The sequence below is a fragment of the Apostichopus japonicus genome, chromosome 13, assembly GCF_037975245.1.
Source record: "Apostichopus japonicus isolate 1M-3 chromosome 13, ASM3797524v1, whole genome shotgun sequence".
Taxonomy (NCBI): Eukaryota; Metazoa; Echinodermata; class Holothuroidea; order Aspidochirotida; family Stichopodidae; genus Apostichopus; species Apostichopus japonicus.
The window spans coordinates 2197398-2218936 of record NC_092573.1 but is presented as its reverse complement, the minus strand read 5'-3'; the positions used below and the strand labels follow the sequence as shown (position 1 = coordinate 2218936).

Sequence of the window (21539 nt, the reverse complement as noted above, 5' to 3'; positions counted from 1 at the left end):
AGTTTAACATATAATCTTTAGCATGCACACGATGATGATCGATGAAAACATACAAAACGCCCCCTACACCGCCCCTCCTTCTAGAAAGTCTATCAGCAGCCAGTGGGGATAATTTCCTAATGCTAATACCTCTCTAAACTGTTCTCCAATATCATGCTTCAAAGCAGTGGTATTGACAGTACAAACAGTTCCTAACCTTGATCTGATATGAAACATATTCATACTGCTCGTACTGACAATACTAAAGCTTTGAAGCAGGCCATGACAGTACAGTATATTCAAAATTGTCCCTTACTGAATATTCATAGTATTACAATTCGCCAACCTTTTTCAACATCGTGATATAACTGTAAATACTCCCTCTAAAATGGCGATACTAGGGTTACGGTACGTGTTACAACAGAAAAAGGTCCGTTTTCTGAACAGATCAATTAAACAACCTTAATTCTTTGAATCAAAATTAAGGTCAGAAGATTGACAAACTTGTAAGCCCTCTTAAAGAATAATGATTTCCGCATCCCAATTTGAAATAGGCGGATGTTATTCGGTTTTCTAGTTTAACACTCCTGAATATGGTTAAAGGAAACAAATGAAAATTTAAAAAATGGGGTCAAAACTGGAGATTTCCATATAGGAAAGGGCCCCGGTATAATTATCCTATTTCATAGTGCATTGGTGATGCCTAATCGGAGAAAGAACCCTCTTGAAATATATCACAATGTGTCACCAAACTTCCATTTTGTTGCGCAGGGTTTAAGGGTGGGGGTGGGGAGGGTGGGGGTGACAGAGAGAGAGAGACAAGAATACTGATTTTACTAAATTGCTGAATATTGGTTAGTATTTAAGAACAATATTGGATATGACTGTCTCATTTAGCACTACATAATTCTCATGCATGGCGTAACTAGGCTGCGGTGCGAACTCTTGTTTCTGTGTATAGCTGTTCCGGGCTATATGGCTACACCATGCTACTCCTATGACAGGGAACAACAGTATTTGATCGAAGGTAAATATTACATATCGATTATGATTTTGTCCTAGAATAGGCTTTGTCTTTCAGCACACTGAGCAGAATACCCAGCCCGTCCACTGACTCAGGAGGGAAATTAATAATTAGGAGATTGTCAACGCCAAACACCAGGCGGCTTACCGACATTTATTTTAAGACAATCGGAAGTAAAGGCCTCGGACAGCATCCTAAAAATGTTTATGACAACGAAACTACAATACCTTCGAACTAAATGAAAGCATAATCCTAACTACCACAACCACTGACTGTTCATCTATACTTCTCCGCTTCCTATAGCCTAACATGAAGGGGATCCTTGGATGGGTTTTCGTTGCCACAATTGGTAAGTTAAGTTTTGTCACGTTGGCTAAGAGTAAAGGACAACAGTAACGTGTTACGATTCGAAATTACGATATAATTCAGTAACCACAGCATTTTAGTCTGTAAGACGTACCTTTAGAGGTTCACGAGCTGTACGTAAAGAAGAGCTATTGTGTTGGCCTAATATATACCTTTCTTCAGTATAGGCCTATACTATCATTTCATTTCAGTGTTCGCTATATACTATGATACTACTAAGAAACGACGATTATGTTGCCACTAATTAGAGTGTGTAATTTGCTATCCTGGTTTTTTAGCTCGTCTTCTTCAGTCCATCCACAATCAAATCAATGAAATGTTATCACAACCGGCGAATGACAGTGATAAAAACAACAACAACAACAAAATAGTTGAAATCCAGGACATTTTTGATCCCTTCTCAATTAAAGTCATGTTCCCAAGATTATTTCACGGCAGAGGTTAATTTTTGTTGTTGCTAATAATCTGTCAATTATTAGTCAAGAAAGGATCAGTAGATCATTTATATTTGTCAGATAACTTCCCTTGGTTGTTCATAACGCGAGATGTTAATCCCCTCCTGTAGCGCACACCTTATGTCATATGACGTCACCCCTAATAACATCATTGAAAGCACTCTTCACAACATTTCATGACTAAATTCAGAAATCACAGTTTTGTCCTAATTTCTATTTTAAGCAAATCCCTATTTACTTCTGGTTTGCATAACTCGTAATTAGTAGGGTTTTTTTCTTTATGGGGTTTAAATCAATAATATTTTGTTACTTTTAATTAATAACCTGAATGATAACAAAACACTTTCAAAACATACTTATAGTTTGAAGCAAGATAATTAATCAATATTGACTGAAATAATTGCACCAGAAAATTTGTATTGTGAGATGGCATATGTTCCACAAATAACTGACACATTTCATGTCGTTTCAATTAAAGCAAAAGAGCATTGATCGACCTCACCCGCGCCTTCGAAGAAAAAAAAAATCCCCAATAGTCGAATTTTAACAAATTGAAATGTCATTACGTCGGTATTCTACTGCAATTCACGTGTACATTACTTTCACCTCTTGTAAAAGACCAAAAATAAATAAAAACAGATTTCTAAGTGTTAATTTCTTTTATTGCGTATATTTAAGCCTCGTCTGAAAATCCCACCTATTAGTAATGCATCATCCCCCCCCCCCCCTCAAAGAGGATACCCTAGGCTGTATTTAGAAAACTCTTAAACATATATGAGTTGATGCACAGACACCTCTGAAAACCTGAGAGTCTATGGTAGTCTACATGATAGGCTATAGGAACCTCAGAATGGGGGCGGGGGGGGGGGGATCTGAAACAGTGCCAAAATTGAATGAATCCTGGATTCTAAGTATGCCGCACAAAATTGATCGTCTCTACATTCTGTACCACAAATTACAATGTGTGACAGTTTTTCAACCAATGGGTAGTTTTTATTACCAAAGATGCATTTCTGTTTTATATGAAGAGGGGCATTATTGGGGTTTTACACAAATTGGGTTTGAGGGTGGGTGGGGGGGGGGCACACCCTTGGGGATCGCATAGACTACGCTAGACCCCTTAATGTTTACGATTTGCATTGGAATTTGGGACGCAATAGTGGAGACTCTAGCAATTCTTTCTGATTGTTACCAAACAGTCATAGTCATGTCATACTCAAATTTAAATATGCTTTGCTTCAATATGCTTAATTTAATCATATTGACCATCACCCAGCCCTAACCCCCTCACTTGCGCACGACACAGAATATAATATCACATGGTAAGAATGAATAGTGGATTAAAAATGCAACTGGAACTGACAGCAGTGTGTCTTTTAACTGTCTGTAGTATATCAACATTTACTTTTATCATCCTTAAACGACTTTCAAAAGAAACTTTCAACATAAAATTATTATTGAACATAAAAAACAACAACAAACAAACAAACTTATATTTTAGTCTGATATTTTAACTTAAATGCTTCAAGGGTAACGTTATCGCAGACACACAATGTCTACGTTATGAATCAAGCAAGAAACTGTTTAACTCGAAGCCAAATTCTTATCTTAAACGCTGGAAGTCAGCTTAGACAGGAATTGAAATATTAAAGGTAATTTAGACGGGAAGCTTCACGCTGGTCATTTTACGACCGCACCATATAGCAGCTGGCTTTTTTAGAATATTGGTACTCCAGAGACATTTACTCATGTCGGTTAGGACCACCAAGTCATTGAATGGAAAAAATTGCATATTACGTAACTGAGAAAAAAAAGTTGAAACGAAAACAAGAGTATGTATGAGTATTATTTGGAAAACGTGAGGTTTGTGAGCTAGTTGCTAGGGCTAACTTTTTATTTTATAATATATTGGGAATTAAGATCCCTTTTCTGTTCCTATCCCCATCCTCATCCCTTACCCACTTACTTCAGGTACATGCGAGAAGGAGAGTAGAGATCGATGCGCAAGTGTATAATTTGTACATTTTGCTCTATGTGATAGGTTTGAATAAAAAAAGGGTTTGTGTAAAGCAAGTCCTTCCCTGAAATTTGATTTATAGTGACGTTTCTTCGATGTACATATGAGTAAATCGACAGAGCTGGACATGTGACATGTTTTCATTCTGACTTTTGGCCTTGATCTATGACGTCACATGAAACCAACCACCTCAAGTATATCGATTCTGATGATGAATTAACATAATGAGAGAAACTCATCATCAAAGAATGTATCGTTAATTACAATTCATGTTTGAAAACATGGATGCCCAACTATGCAGCAACAATGTATACGAATTTTAGGAGAAACGAATTGATATCGGTAATAATCGCGTGTTGCTCTAAAAGTCAGGAATCAAATTTACCAGCCAAGATATAGTTTTGTGCCCAAAGAACGGTACAAAAGTTCCTCTGTGCAAACGTTTCTTTTTCTAATATACCCATTCCACGAAATAATGATATGTTCGCAACTCGTAAACAACATACAGTTTGTAAACATGTATTCCTCTTTGCATTGTAGCGGTGTCATTCATCTGGGCAGATGCTGCAACATGGCGAAGGGATGTGGATACAAGTCAGGTCCATCACTATGACCCAACAACCCGCCATGAGGGCCAAGGGGATTCGAGTCATTCTTCAAGTTCTGACTCAGAGAAAGAATCAAATACGGGTGGTTCTCGATGGCCAACTGTAAATGGTTATCCAAGTGGAGGTGATCAGCCTAGAACCTCTGACAGAAATGGTGGATCGAGAGGCAACCCCAATGCTGGAATACCAGGTTCATCTGGCAGTAATGGAGGTTCGGGTGGAGCGGGAAGATTCCCTGGTGCTGGTAATGGAGGTTCGGGTGGAACTGGAAGAAACCCTGGTGTTGGAACACCAGGTTCATCTGGCGGTAATGGCGGTTCGGGTGGAACTGGAAGAAACCCTGGTGCTGGAACACCAGGTTCATCTGGCGGTAATGGAGGTTCAGGTGGAACTGGAAGAAACCCTGGTGCTGGAACATCAGGTTCGTCTGGCTCAGGCGGATCGGGAGGTCAGGGAGGAAATGGCAATCCAAGGTATTCGGGAGGTTCAGGAACATCTGGGGGAAATGGTGGCGCCGGTGGAAGAGGTGGACAGGGTACGGCAAACGGAGCAGTTCCGGGTTCAGGAGGGCCTGGAAGTCGTGGCGGTTCAGGTGGCACGGGAGGTAGAGGCACTGCTGGTGGAACCGGCACATCACAAGGCACAGGTGGCAACGGAGCTTCTGGTGGCAATCGTGGCACCTCAGGAAACGGTGGCTCAGGAAATCGAGCTGGTCCCGGCTCTTCAGGAGGAGGGACAGGTGGCGCAGCTGCCGGTACACCATTTAATCCTGGTAATGGTGGTGCTGGTAACAATGGCAGAGGCGTACCTGCTAATCCTGCAGGAGGTAATGGAGGAAGTCAAGGTGGAACTGGATCAAGAGGTAACGCGGGTGTGCCATCGGAACCAGGAATCAATATCGGTGGCGGTACGGCTGGTACAAACGCAGGTGGGCCTACCGGTGGAAACCCTGGTACAGGAAATGGGCCGGTGGCGAGGCCTCCTGTGAATGGGTCACCTGGAGGGACTGGTGGAGGAGGTGGAGGGGGAACAAACACGAACGCAGGAAGTCCGAGAATAAACATTGTTGGTGGTGGACCTCCCGGTTCCGGTCCAGCAGGTGGATCGAATGTACTTGGTAATAACATCGCATACACTTATCAACACGGATCGAGGAATAAAGTTTTAATATTTACATTTGTTGGGGCAGGCATTATCGTCGTGGCCGCTGCAGTAGGTGTTGTTGCCTTAATAGTCATGAAGAGGAAATAGCGTCCTCTCAGCATTGGCGAAGAAATACCTTACCGAGTATACCATTCAGTTACATCTCAAATAAGATACATTAAAATATATAGAGACTTCGATTGATGTTTTAATATTTGTGTTTGCTTACAGGGCAAGTTTAATAAGCTAATTAGATCAACTCATTCTTCGTTATCATAAAGTTATAATCTTCAATTTCGAAAGAAAAGTGGCGTATCTTGAATAATTCAACAGGCATTCTCGTCTCGAAATGCAAATGTCAATTAGTGTTGTTTTCTATTAGCAAAAAGAGAAATGTTGCCACAGATGCGATAGAACCGAGCATATCGTGAATGTTTACGACGCTCTCTGAGATTTCTAGTAGGTTATACATGCAATCTCATCTTAGGTATTTAGGTAAGAAAAAATATTTTTATTATTATTACATGATTATAAGAAATAAATTGTAAAAAGATGCTCTGTAATTGCTAAAAAAAAATCAAATTCTGAAATCTGAGGATGCTTTTTGTGATTTGTCCACTTAACACCAGATGTAGCCTTCTTTCCAAGCCCCTGTACAGGAAGATAATGACCACTACTATAGGAAGTTGGTTATGCATATTCAATAATACTATCAGTCTATTTATAGTCATTTATGTGCCTTGTTCGTACCGTGTGCAAATTAATTTCGTAGGGAGTGCAAAATTGTTAGCGCCATTATAATATACCTGAACACGATACGATGGAGATGGGTGGGGGGGGGGGGGGTTGTATGAAATACCGCACCAAAAAAACAAATCATTTTGTATGACGTGTACGGTAAAGAAACATTCCTTAAAAGTTTGGGAGGGATTTAATCAGTTGAGACAAGCATTTCTAATATGAAAAACACGAGCCCAATGTAATTATGTTTAGATATATATACGTTTAAGAAGCATTTCTTCATAAGATAGTCGATAAGTAATTTTAAGTCGCATAATTGATACAAAAGTTGATCACAAATATTCTAAGTAAAGGTAAAGTTTATTCTATATTCATATAACCTACAAATCATTTATTTCTAAACATCAAAACAGATGAAAAGGGCTCGAAAAAGCTTACAAAGACATGCCAGAGTTCATATAATAGATATATATATATATATATACTTATAACGAAATAAAAATTTCGATGAAACATATAGAAATTATATAATAAAAATTGAAAGATTGAAAGGTAATTTTATCCTTTGTATTTTTTCTTTGTATTTCTTTTTCTATCTTTAACCGTGAAGAATTCTAGCATATTAGATGCTTCACTTTTCACTGTCGTCTGATTCTCATGGTGGTGAAACTTGTCATATTAGAAGAGATATTATTAGAGACAAGTCATATTATTAGAGACAATACATAAACAAGCAAATAAGCAAGCAAGCAAGCACGCAATCAAAATACAAACAAAGAACGAGTAATGAAATAAACACAGAATCAACTCTTTTGTTTTACAGCTCTCTCCTGTATAATATATCACGCTTCATTTATAAACTTTCCTTCATTCATACTTAGTAAAGATTCCTAAATCCTATTGGTCCATTCAGGTCAGCTGACCGTGGTTAATCCTGTGAGTAACGCACGGTAAAATTACGGGGCATCACTTTAATAAATCTTTGGTTATATGTAACCAAAAATGTTTTGTTTTATGATTTTCCCCCCACACAAATGGTAGTGTATGAATGAACGGGGTTAATCAACGGTCTAGCGTGCGTTACTCACATGATTAATGCACTCCGGATGTTAATGCTATCGCTGGATGCACTCGGGCTCCGCCCTCGTGCTTCGCTTGCATTATCCCCCGATCGTGCATTAATCCTGTGAGTAACGCACGCTAGACCGTTGATTAACCCCTTATTCATTTGAGGTCAGAGGCAAATGTTAACTTTGACATCTCTAATCGATTTTCATTAAATTGGTTTGAATTTCCTGCTATGTAATATAAAAATATAACATCTTATACAAATTTAGGATATTCACGTTCTTCTTCCCCCCCCCAAAAAAAAGCTATGACCTAATTTCTATTTTAGTTTTTAGACATCAAAGTAATTTTTGAAAATGTATAGGATATTCATGTGCTACATTTGATATTTTCTTTGTTATTTTCCAAATTTAGTTTATTATTTCTCATCAGTTTTCCGTTGTCAATTTTTAAACTATGGGGGGGGGGGGCTGGTGAGGAGAAATAGTCGATACAATATTTGTATTTGATTCATACTTTATGTAAAAGTGAAACTATTCAGACTCGAATAATTCATCTTTAATTTGATTAAAAAAAAAAACAGGCATTAAACTTTTGAAGGTTTGAGTGATTTTAATCTTAATATTGGCAGCTTCCATGTACGTCCATTAAAGTGTACAGAAAATGTCTAACTAACATAAAAGCTGCTTCAATTGATTAATTGAAAAATCAGATTTGTTGTTACAAAAGGAAGTCAAGTATTATAAGCTTTCCAGAGTTCTCCGTCCTCAATTCTTGCCACCCAGTCCGGGGACGCCACAAGTATACCTCTGGGGAAGCTTTAGCATCTTCCCCTGAGTACTAAAGGGGGTTCGGTCCTCCACCCCACCCTACCCCACTCCCACCGGCGGACAAACTGTTACAATAAATCCTACTGTATATAGTACTTATAAACTGATGTTATACAGACAGGTTTAATATTATAGTTTCACCTGCGATGGCTTCATTGAAATCACGGAGAATGCTATAATAAGAAGGAAATATATTTCGTGACAAGGATGTCCTAATTTAAGGTTAATATTCTTGACACTGTCCCAATTAAATCAAAAATTAAAATCATCAAAATAAATCAAAGCTAAAATTAGCATATCAACATGAAATAAAATACCCTTAACATGTCACTGAAGAGCCTCTTTATTTATCAGTTTAATATAACTTATGTAAAATCGTGTGTCTAAAAGGAATTAATCTGTCACAATATTCAATTTCAACAGGAAAGAGAAAATTTGGAGAGGAAATGTATTCATTCAGTTACGAAAATCAACGGGTAAAAACTGATAAACTATATATAATTAATACAGCTTTTGTGTCATCCTATTTTTTGGTACGTATTTGTCTAAATTATACAAGCAAAATTAAAAATAGAAAATATAATCAATTAATGCAAATTGATCAACCATTACAAATTGGTTACATATGCCCCAGTTAAGACACGACCGGTACCCCTCCAAAATATTATAAATAGGTCATAATATATGTCAACCTAAATTATGAAGTTTAAATGGTTGAACAATGATCGACAGAAGCACGATGAACCAGAATATTAACATTTAAATAATTTAGGATCAGTTCGTATTTAAATTTTTAGTGACGGTATTACTATCCACCAGATCGTGACCGTAATAAATCTATGAGCCACCAGTGCGGATATACTTGCACCCCATCCCCCCCCCACACCCTCTTGAATCCACCACTGTATGATGGGATACGAGAACATATGTTTGAGGCGGGACAAATATGGGATCAAGAATATAGCATATCCTCATTTTTTTCGAAAAATAATTCAGAAAAAGTGAGACGGGAAGAGTCCGGTGAAATAATTGTCTCCTGATGTATGAGCTGCCTCTCAACGTCTCTGGTCACATGACAACGAAAGGTTGGCCCTTGTGAATAGGATAATGAAAAGAGGATATTGGTCTCTTTCCGCCATCCTAGATTTTCAAGAATGCCATTGATGAGATGATAACCAATATATCCCTTGGTAGCTTAGAAAAAAACTTAAAGTAGTAATCAGGAATGAAGAAGATGTCAACAACTTCGTCTCACTTAAAGGGATATGCCGGGGGTTGAAGTTGAATGCGTAACATAATTATTGAAGGTTTTCTGCATATGTTTAGGTCAAAACCACTTCATCATCATACCATTTTGTGTGGCGCGAAAAACATATACAGGACCTCTCAAATTTTCTGATATTTTTTATTAATGCATCTGGCAACAGTAGATGATGTCATTATGGCAATGGAGCTGATGGTGTCTTTATTTTCTATAATATTTGAATCATTTATTCACAGAGAAAAATACAATGTCTGCAAAATTTTGAAATTCATAAAACAGAGAACAAAATTAACAGTGCAGGTAACGTTACAAATGTACCACATTCCAAGGATAAAACAACAAGAAGGTTACAATAGTAAAATCAAGCAGTTAAAGAACATGTGCCATGATGATATCACAGACCATACACTGAGAACCACTTCATGGAGTAATGAAGGGTTTACAGAACTTAATCCGTTATACATTCAATCAACCATAATGTACCTCGAGTAAAACAAAACAAATTGAGTTCAGATTTTCAAGTGAAGTTAATTGTGGAATTGTTTTCACTGTTAAAGATAAGTTTTCCATCGGAATATTCCATTAAAACAATGATTTTGTCCCTTTAGAATGTTTAATTGCTTACCGTAACCTTTGCGTGGTACATATCACAAACAGATGCATGCTACGATACCCAACAGCAGCTGTTTGAGATGTTACAATATTTATTTGAGACTTTCCAATAGCAATGCAGCTGAAAGTTTGATTCGAAAATAATGACGCAGGAACTGATCATTTTGATATATTAAAATCAAAAAATGTCATAATTTGTCATAAAATACTTAGGTAAACAAAGTGTATGTGAAATTAAATAATCAGAAACGAATGAAATCATTACATACTTGCTTATTAACTTGAATATTATTGTATTTTAACCGCTCTAAAACTCCTCCTCCTCCTCCTCCTTTGGCAACACAAACTTCAATACCGAATCAACATAACTCTGGTCATCCGCACACTTCCTCCTGAAAAATAAATCAAAGCATTGATAAATAGTGTTAATCCATGTTACGATCCATAATACCCTCATCCCATTCCCACCCCACCACCCCCTAACCCCGCCACTCGCCGATCCTTCTCCATCCTCAAGAATAGTAAGAAGTGGTAATCCCAACACATGTTCATGCCTAGATTAATGGACATCGAGTGAATTTACGTGTCATTAATGTATCAGAACATAATTTGTGCACCAATATATCATCTCGTCAAAAAAGCATGAAGCGTACAAGTTCCCAGCAAGCCTGCTATGTTATATATATATATATATATATATAGATAGATATATATATATATATATATATATATATATATATATATATATATATATATATATATATATATATATATATATATATATATATATATATATTTATACCTGGTGGTGTTAATACGCTTTAGGTATATTTGTTTTATTCAAAAGAGCTTCCATGCGAATGAAAAGTGAAATAAATATGTAAACGAAGACAAAAAAACAAAACTACAACAACCAAACGAACATTATAATAGGGATAAGAATTAAGACAACCTTAACATATATCATAAAGCTACAGGTAGGGTTTTAAAAGGGGCGAAGATAGCAACAGGATGGGTGGGTGGGGAGGGGAGGGAGAAAAAGGAGAAGGATGGTTGTTCATCCCCCCTTTCATCATTTAACTAGCTCACATTTGTCTGAAAATTGTTTCATATTAGTTAAATTAAACTCCAGAAATAGTACAGTGAACTATACATACTTTGTAATGTCAGTGACATACCGGCTATTTTCTACGTCCTCCTATATATTTTGTAATCCTTACCGTGCCTCTACTGTTGCTCCCACTTTCTCTCAGGATATTACTAATAAGACCTTCACCGTGGCAAAGGATATTCACAAGATAGCTAGCGGAAGCTGTACGTCAATGGATTAAATTCATACGTCCACTGTAGACGCCCAGGCTTTTAACATGCTGTTGATTTACTAGTGTCAGTAATTCCCCTCTAGCTTCAAGTTTCGGAAACATCGAATTTAATTGAGAGTTCGAAAAGATTCATTGATCACAAAAACGAAAATTATACAAAAGTCCGGGTCAGCTGTCGGGGAAGTACCAGTTAAAACCAGTGGTTCTTGCGTTCAACAAAGGGGTATTCAGTTACGTATAGTATCATCATTACCAGTACCGAGACTCTACAGAAGACATCATGAAGATTGCCTTGTTCCTCTGTTTGGTTCTATTGCCAATGTGTGGTGAGTGATTTTGTTAATCTGGGTATATTTATGTTTCTGTTGGTTGTACATCTCTTATATCTATATTGTCAATCCAATAAATATTACATGATTATACGTGATTATACCATATCTACTACAGACTTCTTTTTCTTTAATTAAATTTCAAAGGATAACAATACTTTGCAAGTAAGAACAGCTATAAATATAACCAATTTCATAGCTATTAACATCAATGTTGTACAGTATGAAGAACTATGATATAATTAACTTCATATGTAGCTTGTATAGCTTTAATATTGTCAACTATTCGTGTGAAAAGCTGTATATAAACAATGCTGAATATGTATCTATATATACATTTCAACTGACTGCGATTTCAATTATATATATATATATATGTGTGTGTACATACATATATGTACATATGTACATACATATATATATATCAACATACATATATATATATATATAGCCGTTTGTCTACAATGTAGCTATAAATGTAGCTATAATGACCAATTTCGTATCATATGAATGTATACTTTATAGCAGATTCCATATACCCAACCGTCATTATATCCAGTAACACCCATAATACCAACAACCTGTAAAACCCTCCAGCCGTTACATCCACTTTACTGGCTAATCCCTTCAAGCCAGTGTGCTATTGCGATTACTTAAGGGTTGGGGTGTGTCTGTGAAAAGTTGTGAGTCATGCAACGGTGTGAGCGTGTGTGTGTTGGGGGGGGGGGTGTGGGGGAGGGGTTCACATAAATGTATTGGATTACTAATGTCCCGACAATTAACTAATTGAGTGATTTGATCGATTAGTGTTGTTTGCGGATAGAGGAGGTGGGGTGGTGAAGCAGTGAAGGTATATGATGGTTACCAAACCACACAAACCATTAGTTTGAAGGTTGTGGGTTTATTATGTCCGGACATTTTGGGCCTAAAAAACAATAGGCTGTATTGCTCGTAATACCTGGCATTAAATGCTTGTGATTTCCATTAACTAAAGCTAATCACGTATATATAGGTGGATGGAAAACACAAGTAAAATACTATTAATAGAGGATGTGTGTAGATCTCTGAAGGAAATAAAAACAAAACGTTATTATAAGAAAATAAAATCCACATTGAGGACTTCAGCAACGGTACCTACGTGGGATAATGGAGGTGCTTATGTCTTATATTTAATCATGGTTAAATCCCCCAATGTACCTCGGTATGGAAGGATGACTTTTTGTTTTGTTGTAAATAATTGATTGATTGATTACAATCAAATAGTGAGAAGAGTTGGTACCAAAACATTCTATAGATTTTGATAAAATAAAACATACAAGAAGTGTTTATATTTTTGTAGTAAATCGTGAGGTCGAGGGGGTCAGAGGTCAAACAGTCTGCATTGATGCATTGACACGTAGTTCTCTAATGAATGACGTAACGATGTACAATTTAGTAATTAACTGATAGAGTTGCATATAGATGTATATGAAATCATTCTTTTAGTACTCATACGCTTTCAAAATGTTAAATTGTTATACTCAAATTATAGCCTTTCCTACCCGGCGGATTTCAATATATTCATTTTTTTCCCTTCAAGAGTTGAAGCTTGCATCTATAATCTGTTTCAATGATTCACAATACTTGAAAAATACGGACTGCGTTTGGTTAATTATTTCAAGTATTAGTTGATTGCACCATTGTAGGGGGAAGAAGAAAATTAAAAAAGAGTTGTATGGAACGAACGCACTTCCGTATAGTGATCGCACTGTATAACTTTTATAGGAATATCAGGAACTTTTTAAGTTAAACAGAGAAGAGACCATGCAGCTGCCTGAATACTTTTATTTTCATATCCTGTCCCTCAAAATCCTTCGACAAAAAAAAAACACTAATTTCTGAAGGGTCTTGTTCATCAGCATCAGGAAAATATTCATTATACCTCGATTTTCACGAGACGAAAGTTGCGTGTATGATGTAGACAACGACACAAAAATTAACATAATTTCCTATAAATCTTGCGAACCATCTGTAAGATATTTATAAAATCCTAAACAATGCTTCCTCGTGTTTAGTCAGCCCAATTATAATAGAGGTACCGATCAGTGTGAGTGCTGTGACTACTTCTGACCTTTTCTGTTTCCGTGAACGGACAAAACAATTTGTGATTCCTAACTTAACCTTCCTCTATTGATTAATCAAAAATGTGAACGGTTACCGGTACGTGATATGCGCTGATTTTAATTGCGGTTAATTGCGGTTTACATAGTCACGAAGTTCGCTATCTCTGAGGCAACAGCAGGGTCGGACTGGTCGTAACGGTGCGCCACAAGTTCCGAACAAATCCGTATACAGAGCCTCTATTTACGTCTCAGGGTCCGAACCCCCGAAGGCGCAACGAGGGTGGGGCGAAGAAGACGCTGGTATATAGTCTGTTGTTTTGTCCAGTAGTTGTCTCGTGCGATGGGCTAAAAGGCGCCTTTACATTTCAAGGCCTCAGCGCGAGTGAACCGGTAGCAAATTATACTTTGTCAAAGATTGTTTGTAATGTTGTTCCACTACTTATGAAATTTGACCTACGCAGTATTATTCATAACTTGATTTGTTTGATCCAATTATGATAGTTGTTTAAAAAAAAAGCATTTCTATAACCGAAAAAATTAACGAAAACTTCATAACACCTTTCCATCATCATGTCATTTTGCCAATTATGCTTTTTTATATTTCCAACCACATCAATCAAATCGACATTGATGTACTGAACGAAAGTGAATTAGTCCTTTCACTTCCTTTTTACAGTTTAAAAATAAAATTCAGTTTAAAGTACTGTGTTAACTAGTTTCTGTGGCTTATAATGTTGCATGTCACATTAATGGATGGCAATTATTTTCGACTGAACAAGATTAGTGTTTCAAGGAAAAATATTAATTTCGTTACCTGGCTAATAATATTCTCAGAAAGTGAGTACTACTAAAAGATTTACTTTAAAGCAATGGCAATAGATATTAGTTTGATTTTTCTGAATGTATATCGGAGGTTTAGGGTGGAAGGGATGGCGGGGTAGAGGTGGAGGTAAAGGCTTAAATGTGACATTTCATGATTGTTCGTGGGTAGTATGTTAAATAGTGTGCGCTGTTGTAGTCATGAGCGCTGGTGACCAGGTCGGACTATTAATTTTTGGAAACAAAATGAATCCCTGCATCACTGCACTTTTCTCCTTAATATATACACTTTATCCCACGTTTCCCCGGCCCCAATCCCTGGCCCAGAGGAGTTCCTTCTGAACTACTCTCGTCATGCTTAGCTGTTGTTTGTAAACAGGAAGGTATTAATATATCATGTTATTTGATTGTATACAACCGAATATGCTAAGAATTACTGTCACATTCGTCACATTAAGCAAATTCAAGTCAAAGTAATGGTGACGTCATCGTAATAAAATAACTGTACCACTCGAGAAATGCTGATCACAGACATGAAAATAGGACGCCAAAACAACGCTAGACAAATAAACTGCCGTAAGAGCAACAAGAACGTGTAAATGAGATACGTAGAATTCCGTTGTTTTGTACAATTCGTCGCGATTGCATGATGTGGGCAAGGGATATGTCTGACTACATACCACGTGTCTGAAGGCGATAGAGGGGGGGGGGGGGGAAGTAGATGTTAGTGTTGCCAGTATTCTGAACTGTTGAAGTATCTGCGCACATGCATAAGGTTAACAAGAAGTGACCATGCACCTTACTCGGGTCTATTTTAGTCCCACCATTTCCTTGCTTTGATGAGGTGTAATTGTTCTGATGGGTTAAACAGGAGGGCTCCCGACCCCTCCCCCTACCAGAGATGAAAACTCTTCCTAGGTAGCGAAGTCAAGGACATATAAAGCAGTCGCAACATGCATGACGTCACAATAGACATAGATGGATATACAACCAATGACTGTCTGATAATGTCATATACTTTGTTTTTCGCTAAATAGATCTATGTCGTGCAACACGTGATGCAAGTCGACGTAAACTTACTAATTTCAAACGGTTACGTGTAGATTGAAAATTACCAAGATAGATTGGATTTAATCAATCCATGTGACTCACTGACAGTCTGATGAAGGGACAAATATGTGAATACTGCCATACTCATGTAACAGCCAAAACTATATATAGAATAATTTCGTTGCTATGATTTTCATGTACACAGCTTTGGCGCAATTTCCTCAGTCGAGCGTCGGTGCTCAGCCAGGCGGTTCGTCCAACAGCCAACAGCAAGATTCGGCGGGAACAGATTTACAGACGGACGATAGTAACGACGATACAGATGACAATGACGATTCCGATTCCGATTCTCAATCAAGCGGAATGAACTACGGTACTAGCTCCAGTAACTACGGTGCAGGCGGTCCGCAGCTGCTCAGTGGCGGTGGCAAAGCTGGTGTGGCGGTTGTTGCACTAGTTTGCGTCGGAGCGGTAATAGGGGGCGTGGCTTTCTTTCTTATAAGACGAGGATAGATGGATAGCTGAAACCCCACAGACAATTAGTTTTTTGTTTTTCTTCTCTCGGACGTCCAATTTTGAGAGAGACTTTTTGAAGATGGACATGCTGACTTGACAAAAACCAAATTGATATAAATATAAATATTATAAAAAAATGAACTAACGACTTTATTTGTATATCCATTTAGTTAGATATATTTATAACAATATTACATATAAATCTATACGAATGGTCACAATAATATATGATAGTAAGTTATATATTATTGAATATCATGTATTCAAAGAATGAAATTTATAATATATTTTTGGATACTTAGCGTTTGTTGCCAAATGCCTAGTCGCTATTGCGTTTGTCTTAATGTTTTGTTTTTGAACCAAACAAATTTTATTTTTATTATGTAGGGTTACGTTAATACTTCATTGCATTAACTGATATACTGGTAGTTCCAAATAATCCCCTTTTCTCACCTCCTCCTACGAAAATGTTTCTAATGATTTAAATTTCAATGAGGAAAAAATCAGATCACATGGTTGTAATTTACTTGTTTAGGTTTTTTAGTGTTTTTTCCAGTCAAATATTTTATTATTTAATTTCAATATGTTTACTAATATTTGAACATTGAAACAAAAGTTTTCATATGTTAAACAGTTTTAGTGCATGACTCAAAGACTTAAAGGAATGTTATAATCTTTCCTGTTAAGGACAATGTTGGCCGGGATGATGCAATATCTATTTGTAATATATAATGATTTGGAAAATGATTAAAACGTGAAAAGTGATTGGTAACTTGATCAAGTATAAAAATCCACCTTGGTTTCAGTTGTCTTCATCGATAGTCATTTCCCAAATAGCTAATATTTGGTTGTTTACTTTGTAGTAGTTTCAAGAGAAACTTTCATGTTGAGAGAAACATGTATCGAATTTACAGAAAGGAGATGTTATCTCCCTTTTGTCTTATGTTCTCATTTATGGTTTTCTAGTTTTCATTTTTGGATTTATATGAACTCAACAAACGGTTAAGCAATCTTTAATTAATGATTGGGCAACTCGTTGAATAATGAATTCCAAAACAATATACACAAACCGTTCATTCTGACCAAACATAGAAATATAATCTTGGCAAACCTATCATTTCACACAATTGACCTAGCTGCATTAAAGCAGATCTCAAAATAGTATACACATGCAACCTTTCCTCTCAGCTCTATTCTCGAACACTGCTTAATTTCCCCCGACAAGTTGGAGAAATGAAAAATCTCACCCACACCACTTTGCTGGCAACTATAGAGGTGACCTCACCGAACGCACACACAATATCAAACTAGGAAGGCACCTCAGACGACAAACCCCCTTTCATACCGAGCCCTGTGCTATAAGTAAGACTGGACGATTAATAAACAGCCATGGATAAGCATTTACACGGCATCTAGCAATAAACAATACCCTCATGCATATGCATGACATTCCCATGGAAACCACCAATTGTTAATACCCTCCTTATAATATCGTCAAACTCGGTTATACGTTTCATTTATGACATCTCCATAAATGTTAACCTAAAGATGAACACATTTGTTCGGCTTTGTAGCATCGAATACACTGCAAACTTTCAAATCACGTCCTTCTTTTAGACACCGCAGTATAGCCATGAAAATTGTACAATCGAAATATGCTAGTTCATTACAACAAGTGCAGGTACCACAATATAGCCAATCAGTTGCCCGATCCACCACAATGTTCTTACGTGTGCTCAGACGTATGGATATAGTAGTTCTCATGTGTAGTATCTGTTCCCTTTCGAGGGGAATGGTGATACAGGGGACTGGGGTTGAGAGCGGATCAGTCGTTTGGTAGTTTGGTTTTCGTGCCCAGGTTCTTTCCTGGGCGACTTTTCCTTAAAAAAAGTATGGTGATGCACACCTGACGATGATCATACAGTCACAGTCCCGATGCAGGGGAACTGGGGTTGAAAGCGGATCAGTCGTTTGGTAGTTTGGTTTTCGTGCCCAGGTTCTTTCCTGGGCGACTTTTCCTTTAAAAAGTAGTTCTCGGTTTATGTTCCCCTATAAGGGGAATCGTGATACACACCCGACGATGATTACACAGTCACAGTCCCGATGCAAGGGCACTTGGGGTTGAGAGCTGATCAGTCGTTCGGTTGTTTGGTATTTCGTGCCCAGGTTCTTTCTGGGTGACTTTTCATAAAAAGTACCATGACCTACTGGTACCACTGTGACCCTTATCCTCAATGCTGCAACATGGCCCCAATCCTCTTACATCAAGACTGCGGTCACGGGATCGTAAGGATGCCATATACCCAAATGCCATATTAGTGGAGTGTTAGCTCAGTGGTTAAACGCCGGTGCCTTCCAATCATAAGGTCCCCGGTTTGAGTCACTCCAAGATTAATGTATGTCGTCCAGTTCCAGAGTTGCTGACAATTGACAATTCATAATCATGGACGTTAAATATGAATGTAAGAGACTGACTTCGGTCAGCTTGCAGCTTTGATAAGCCAATGATGGCTTCTTCGCGAGTTCCTGCTTGCAGGAGGACCTTAAATACATACAGATGCATACATACATATACCCGATGCAGTCTCTCATTTCACAAATACGAAACCTTCTTAGAAAACTAGTGTTAGTTTACGGTACTTCAAACCGTAATTTCAAGTACGCCTTCATAATAATATTCCTTTATAACTTATAAAGCGCCTTATCCAATTAAATATTAATGTTCTAAGGGCGCTGTAGAAAAAAAAGGAAGTAAAATACAAACGAAGAAGAAATAAATAAGATAGAGATATATTCATATTTAAAAAGTACAGAAAAGTAACACACAGACGAAAAGCTAAAAATTAATATAATATAAGAGTTAAAACCCGCAGAAACAACACAAAGAAGACTTAAAAAAAATACAAACAGTTAGCAAAAAGCAGCTTTAAAAGAGACAGTTTTTACATATTTCTTAAATTCATGAATGTTTTTGGTACGCTTAGCTCCCTGAAGCAAACTGTTCCATAACGTTGCAGTACATCTATTAAAACGTCGATTTTCATAAGTGGACTTAACTGTGGGGAGCACCAATAGAGATTTGGATTGGAAACGATGAGTCTTGGATGGCTGGTGCCTATGAAGTTGTTCACCGATGTTAACTGGGGCCAAAACGTTGAGAGCTTTATAAGTGTACTAAAAAATGAGACCTGCAATGCACTGGCAGCCATGTAGGTCATGTATAGAATGTGTGCATGACACTAGTCGTGCTGCACAATAATTCTGAACCCGTTGAAGACGACTGACGAGTGTTTGAGAAAGGCGAGGGAGTAAGGTACTTTTTAAGAAAAGTCACCAGGGAAGAACCTGGGCACGAAACCAAACTACCGAACGACTGATCCGCTCTCAACCCCAGTCCCCTTGCATCGAGACTGTGACTGTGTGATCATCGTCGGGTGTGCAGTAAGGTATTACCATAATCTAATCGTGAAGTGATCAGAGAATGAATGAACTAATATCCTACACACATCAACTGATATTAACTTTCTAATATTGTACCAATATTGCGGATATGGTGATATGTTAGTAGCAGGATTTAACAACAGAGTCCACATGCATGCTTTTGCATGGTAAGGTGCATATCTAGGTGAATACCTAGGTTTTTAACAGACGCCACCGGATGTATACTATTAACCTCAACTTGGATACTTGTATCTCTGATCGAATTGGCCTGTGACTTTAGAGCAAACTGTTTTCATGACAGATTTTGCGCATGGTCGAGTAGATTTGTGTGTGAATCCCCATATCACAGTCTACGCCTATATACAGCAGCAACTGCAGAAAATTCCATTAGAAAAGAAAGATGAAAAAGTTTATTCTTCCTTACTTTCCACTTTAAAGCCAGAATAACCGATATCAAATCGGAGGCATTGGAAGCAATAACAGTAGTACAATATGAGTCTGTTCGTGTGTGGAGGATAAATACTCACCCTGAAAATGGGTTTTTTAATTCTCTATAGCGCCATGAATTACTGAGCTTTTCTGACGGTACAGTTTCATTGCCAACCGTGACTTTCAATGGCTCGTTCATGTAAAGTGCATTTCATCCTGTATTGCAGTTGTTAAGCAGATTACAATTTACATACTATTGGTCTGTCAATTGTGTTCTAGCAGAATGCTGTTATTATTAATGTTTTTGTATCGTCAGTGCTTCTAACACGGACCGACTATTAGGTTAGGAGAGCGGTTCGGCGCAAAAGTTTAGGCCATCGACCCAGGAAATTTCACACCTAACAGATACCATTCTACCTTGATGTTAAAAAACATGACTTGATCGATCTTCGTCGACAAGTTCCGGGAAACTGCGAAAACATTACCCGACGTATGGAAAAATCCCGCGATTCATCGAAAATAGTTTGCCACCCACGTTTGGGGTCGCACTACCCACAACGGTTTGCGGACCATCGGTCCACGATATACACACAGAATTACTGTATGGCATTTTAGTGACTTTAGTGTATGTATTGCACTTACATGATTTTAATATTAATATTCACCAATGATGATGTAGATAACAAGAAAAGTTTTCAGATCTACAAAAGAATTCTGTCGTTTTACCAGGTCTTGCATGCACACACACACTCTATACACACTTGCATCCGACCCTCCACTTAATTACTGTTCTATCTCCTTAGTGACGCCGTCCACCTGTCTAAAAGCAGTCTAAATAGATTAGCTGTATAGAACACAAGAGCAGTGTTAATTCCCGTATGAATGTAAAATTAGATTTGATTTTTGGTTGAACCAAGCAAAACCACATGTCCTTGAAGGAGATGTTCCTTCAACTATTAATATAATGGTGAGTGAGGCTGCGATGCCTATAGCCTCATTCTGTATATATAGCTCGTTATTTTAATTCAAAATATCCCTTTTACGTCATTGACACTGAGTCCCTAAAGATAGGACACAGAAGGAAATGGAACTTGCTGCAAATAAATTACTTAATTGCAAATATCCTTGTAATGAATTTAGCAAGCAAGCAAAAAATAAAAAATAAATAAACTAGCAAGTAGGCCTAAATGTGCATCAAAGAAATAAACACTTTCGATATTGCTTTCATTATAAGTCATCGATCCTTATTTTGCGCACATTGGGGAAGGTAAACAAAGTCTGCTGATAGGCGGCGACACACTTGGACACTTCTACGTAGGCCTACACGCAGGCCAACTGATCGAGTGTATATAAAGGCGGTGGCTGGTTTTAGCAACAATGAAACATAGCATCTAGGATATCGTGGAATCCATGGAGCACTGACC

General features: G+C 37.5%; 2 protein-coding genes across 3 annotated transcripts; both read left to right on the top strand.

Annotated features, from left to right (window-relative positions):
• The first annotated feature begins 1136 nt into the window (after positions 1-1136).
• Positions 1137-6886, top strand: LOC139979133 (uncharacterized). Of its 2 annotated transcripts, XM_071989831.1 has the most exons (3): positions 1137-1352; positions 4382-4660; positions 4703-6886. In XM_071989831.1, the coding sequence occupies exons 1-3, from the start codon at positions 1313-1315 to the stop codon at positions 5698-5700; spliced, it is 1317 nt and encodes a 438-aa protein (XP_071845932.1). In that variant the 5' UTR covers positions 1137-1312; the 3' UTR covers positions 5701-6886. The 2 variants fall into 2 exon arrangements, with proteins under 2 accessions (XP_071845932.1, XP_071845931.1); XM_071989830.1 differs by having other exon boundaries at positions 1141-1352; positions 4382-6885.
• Positions 6887-11494: 4608 nt separating this feature from the next.
• On the top strand, positions 11495-17167 carry LOC139979138 (uncharacterized). The gene is made up of 2 exons (XM_071989837.1): positions 11495-11755; positions 15935-17167. Exons 1-2 carry the CDS (start codon positions 11710-11712, stop codon positions 16240-16242), a joined length of 354 nt encoding a protein of 117 aa, XP_071845938.1. The 5' UTR covers positions 11495-11709; the 3' UTR covers positions 16243-17167.
• The last annotated feature ends 4372 nt before the right edge of the window (positions 17168-21539 follow it).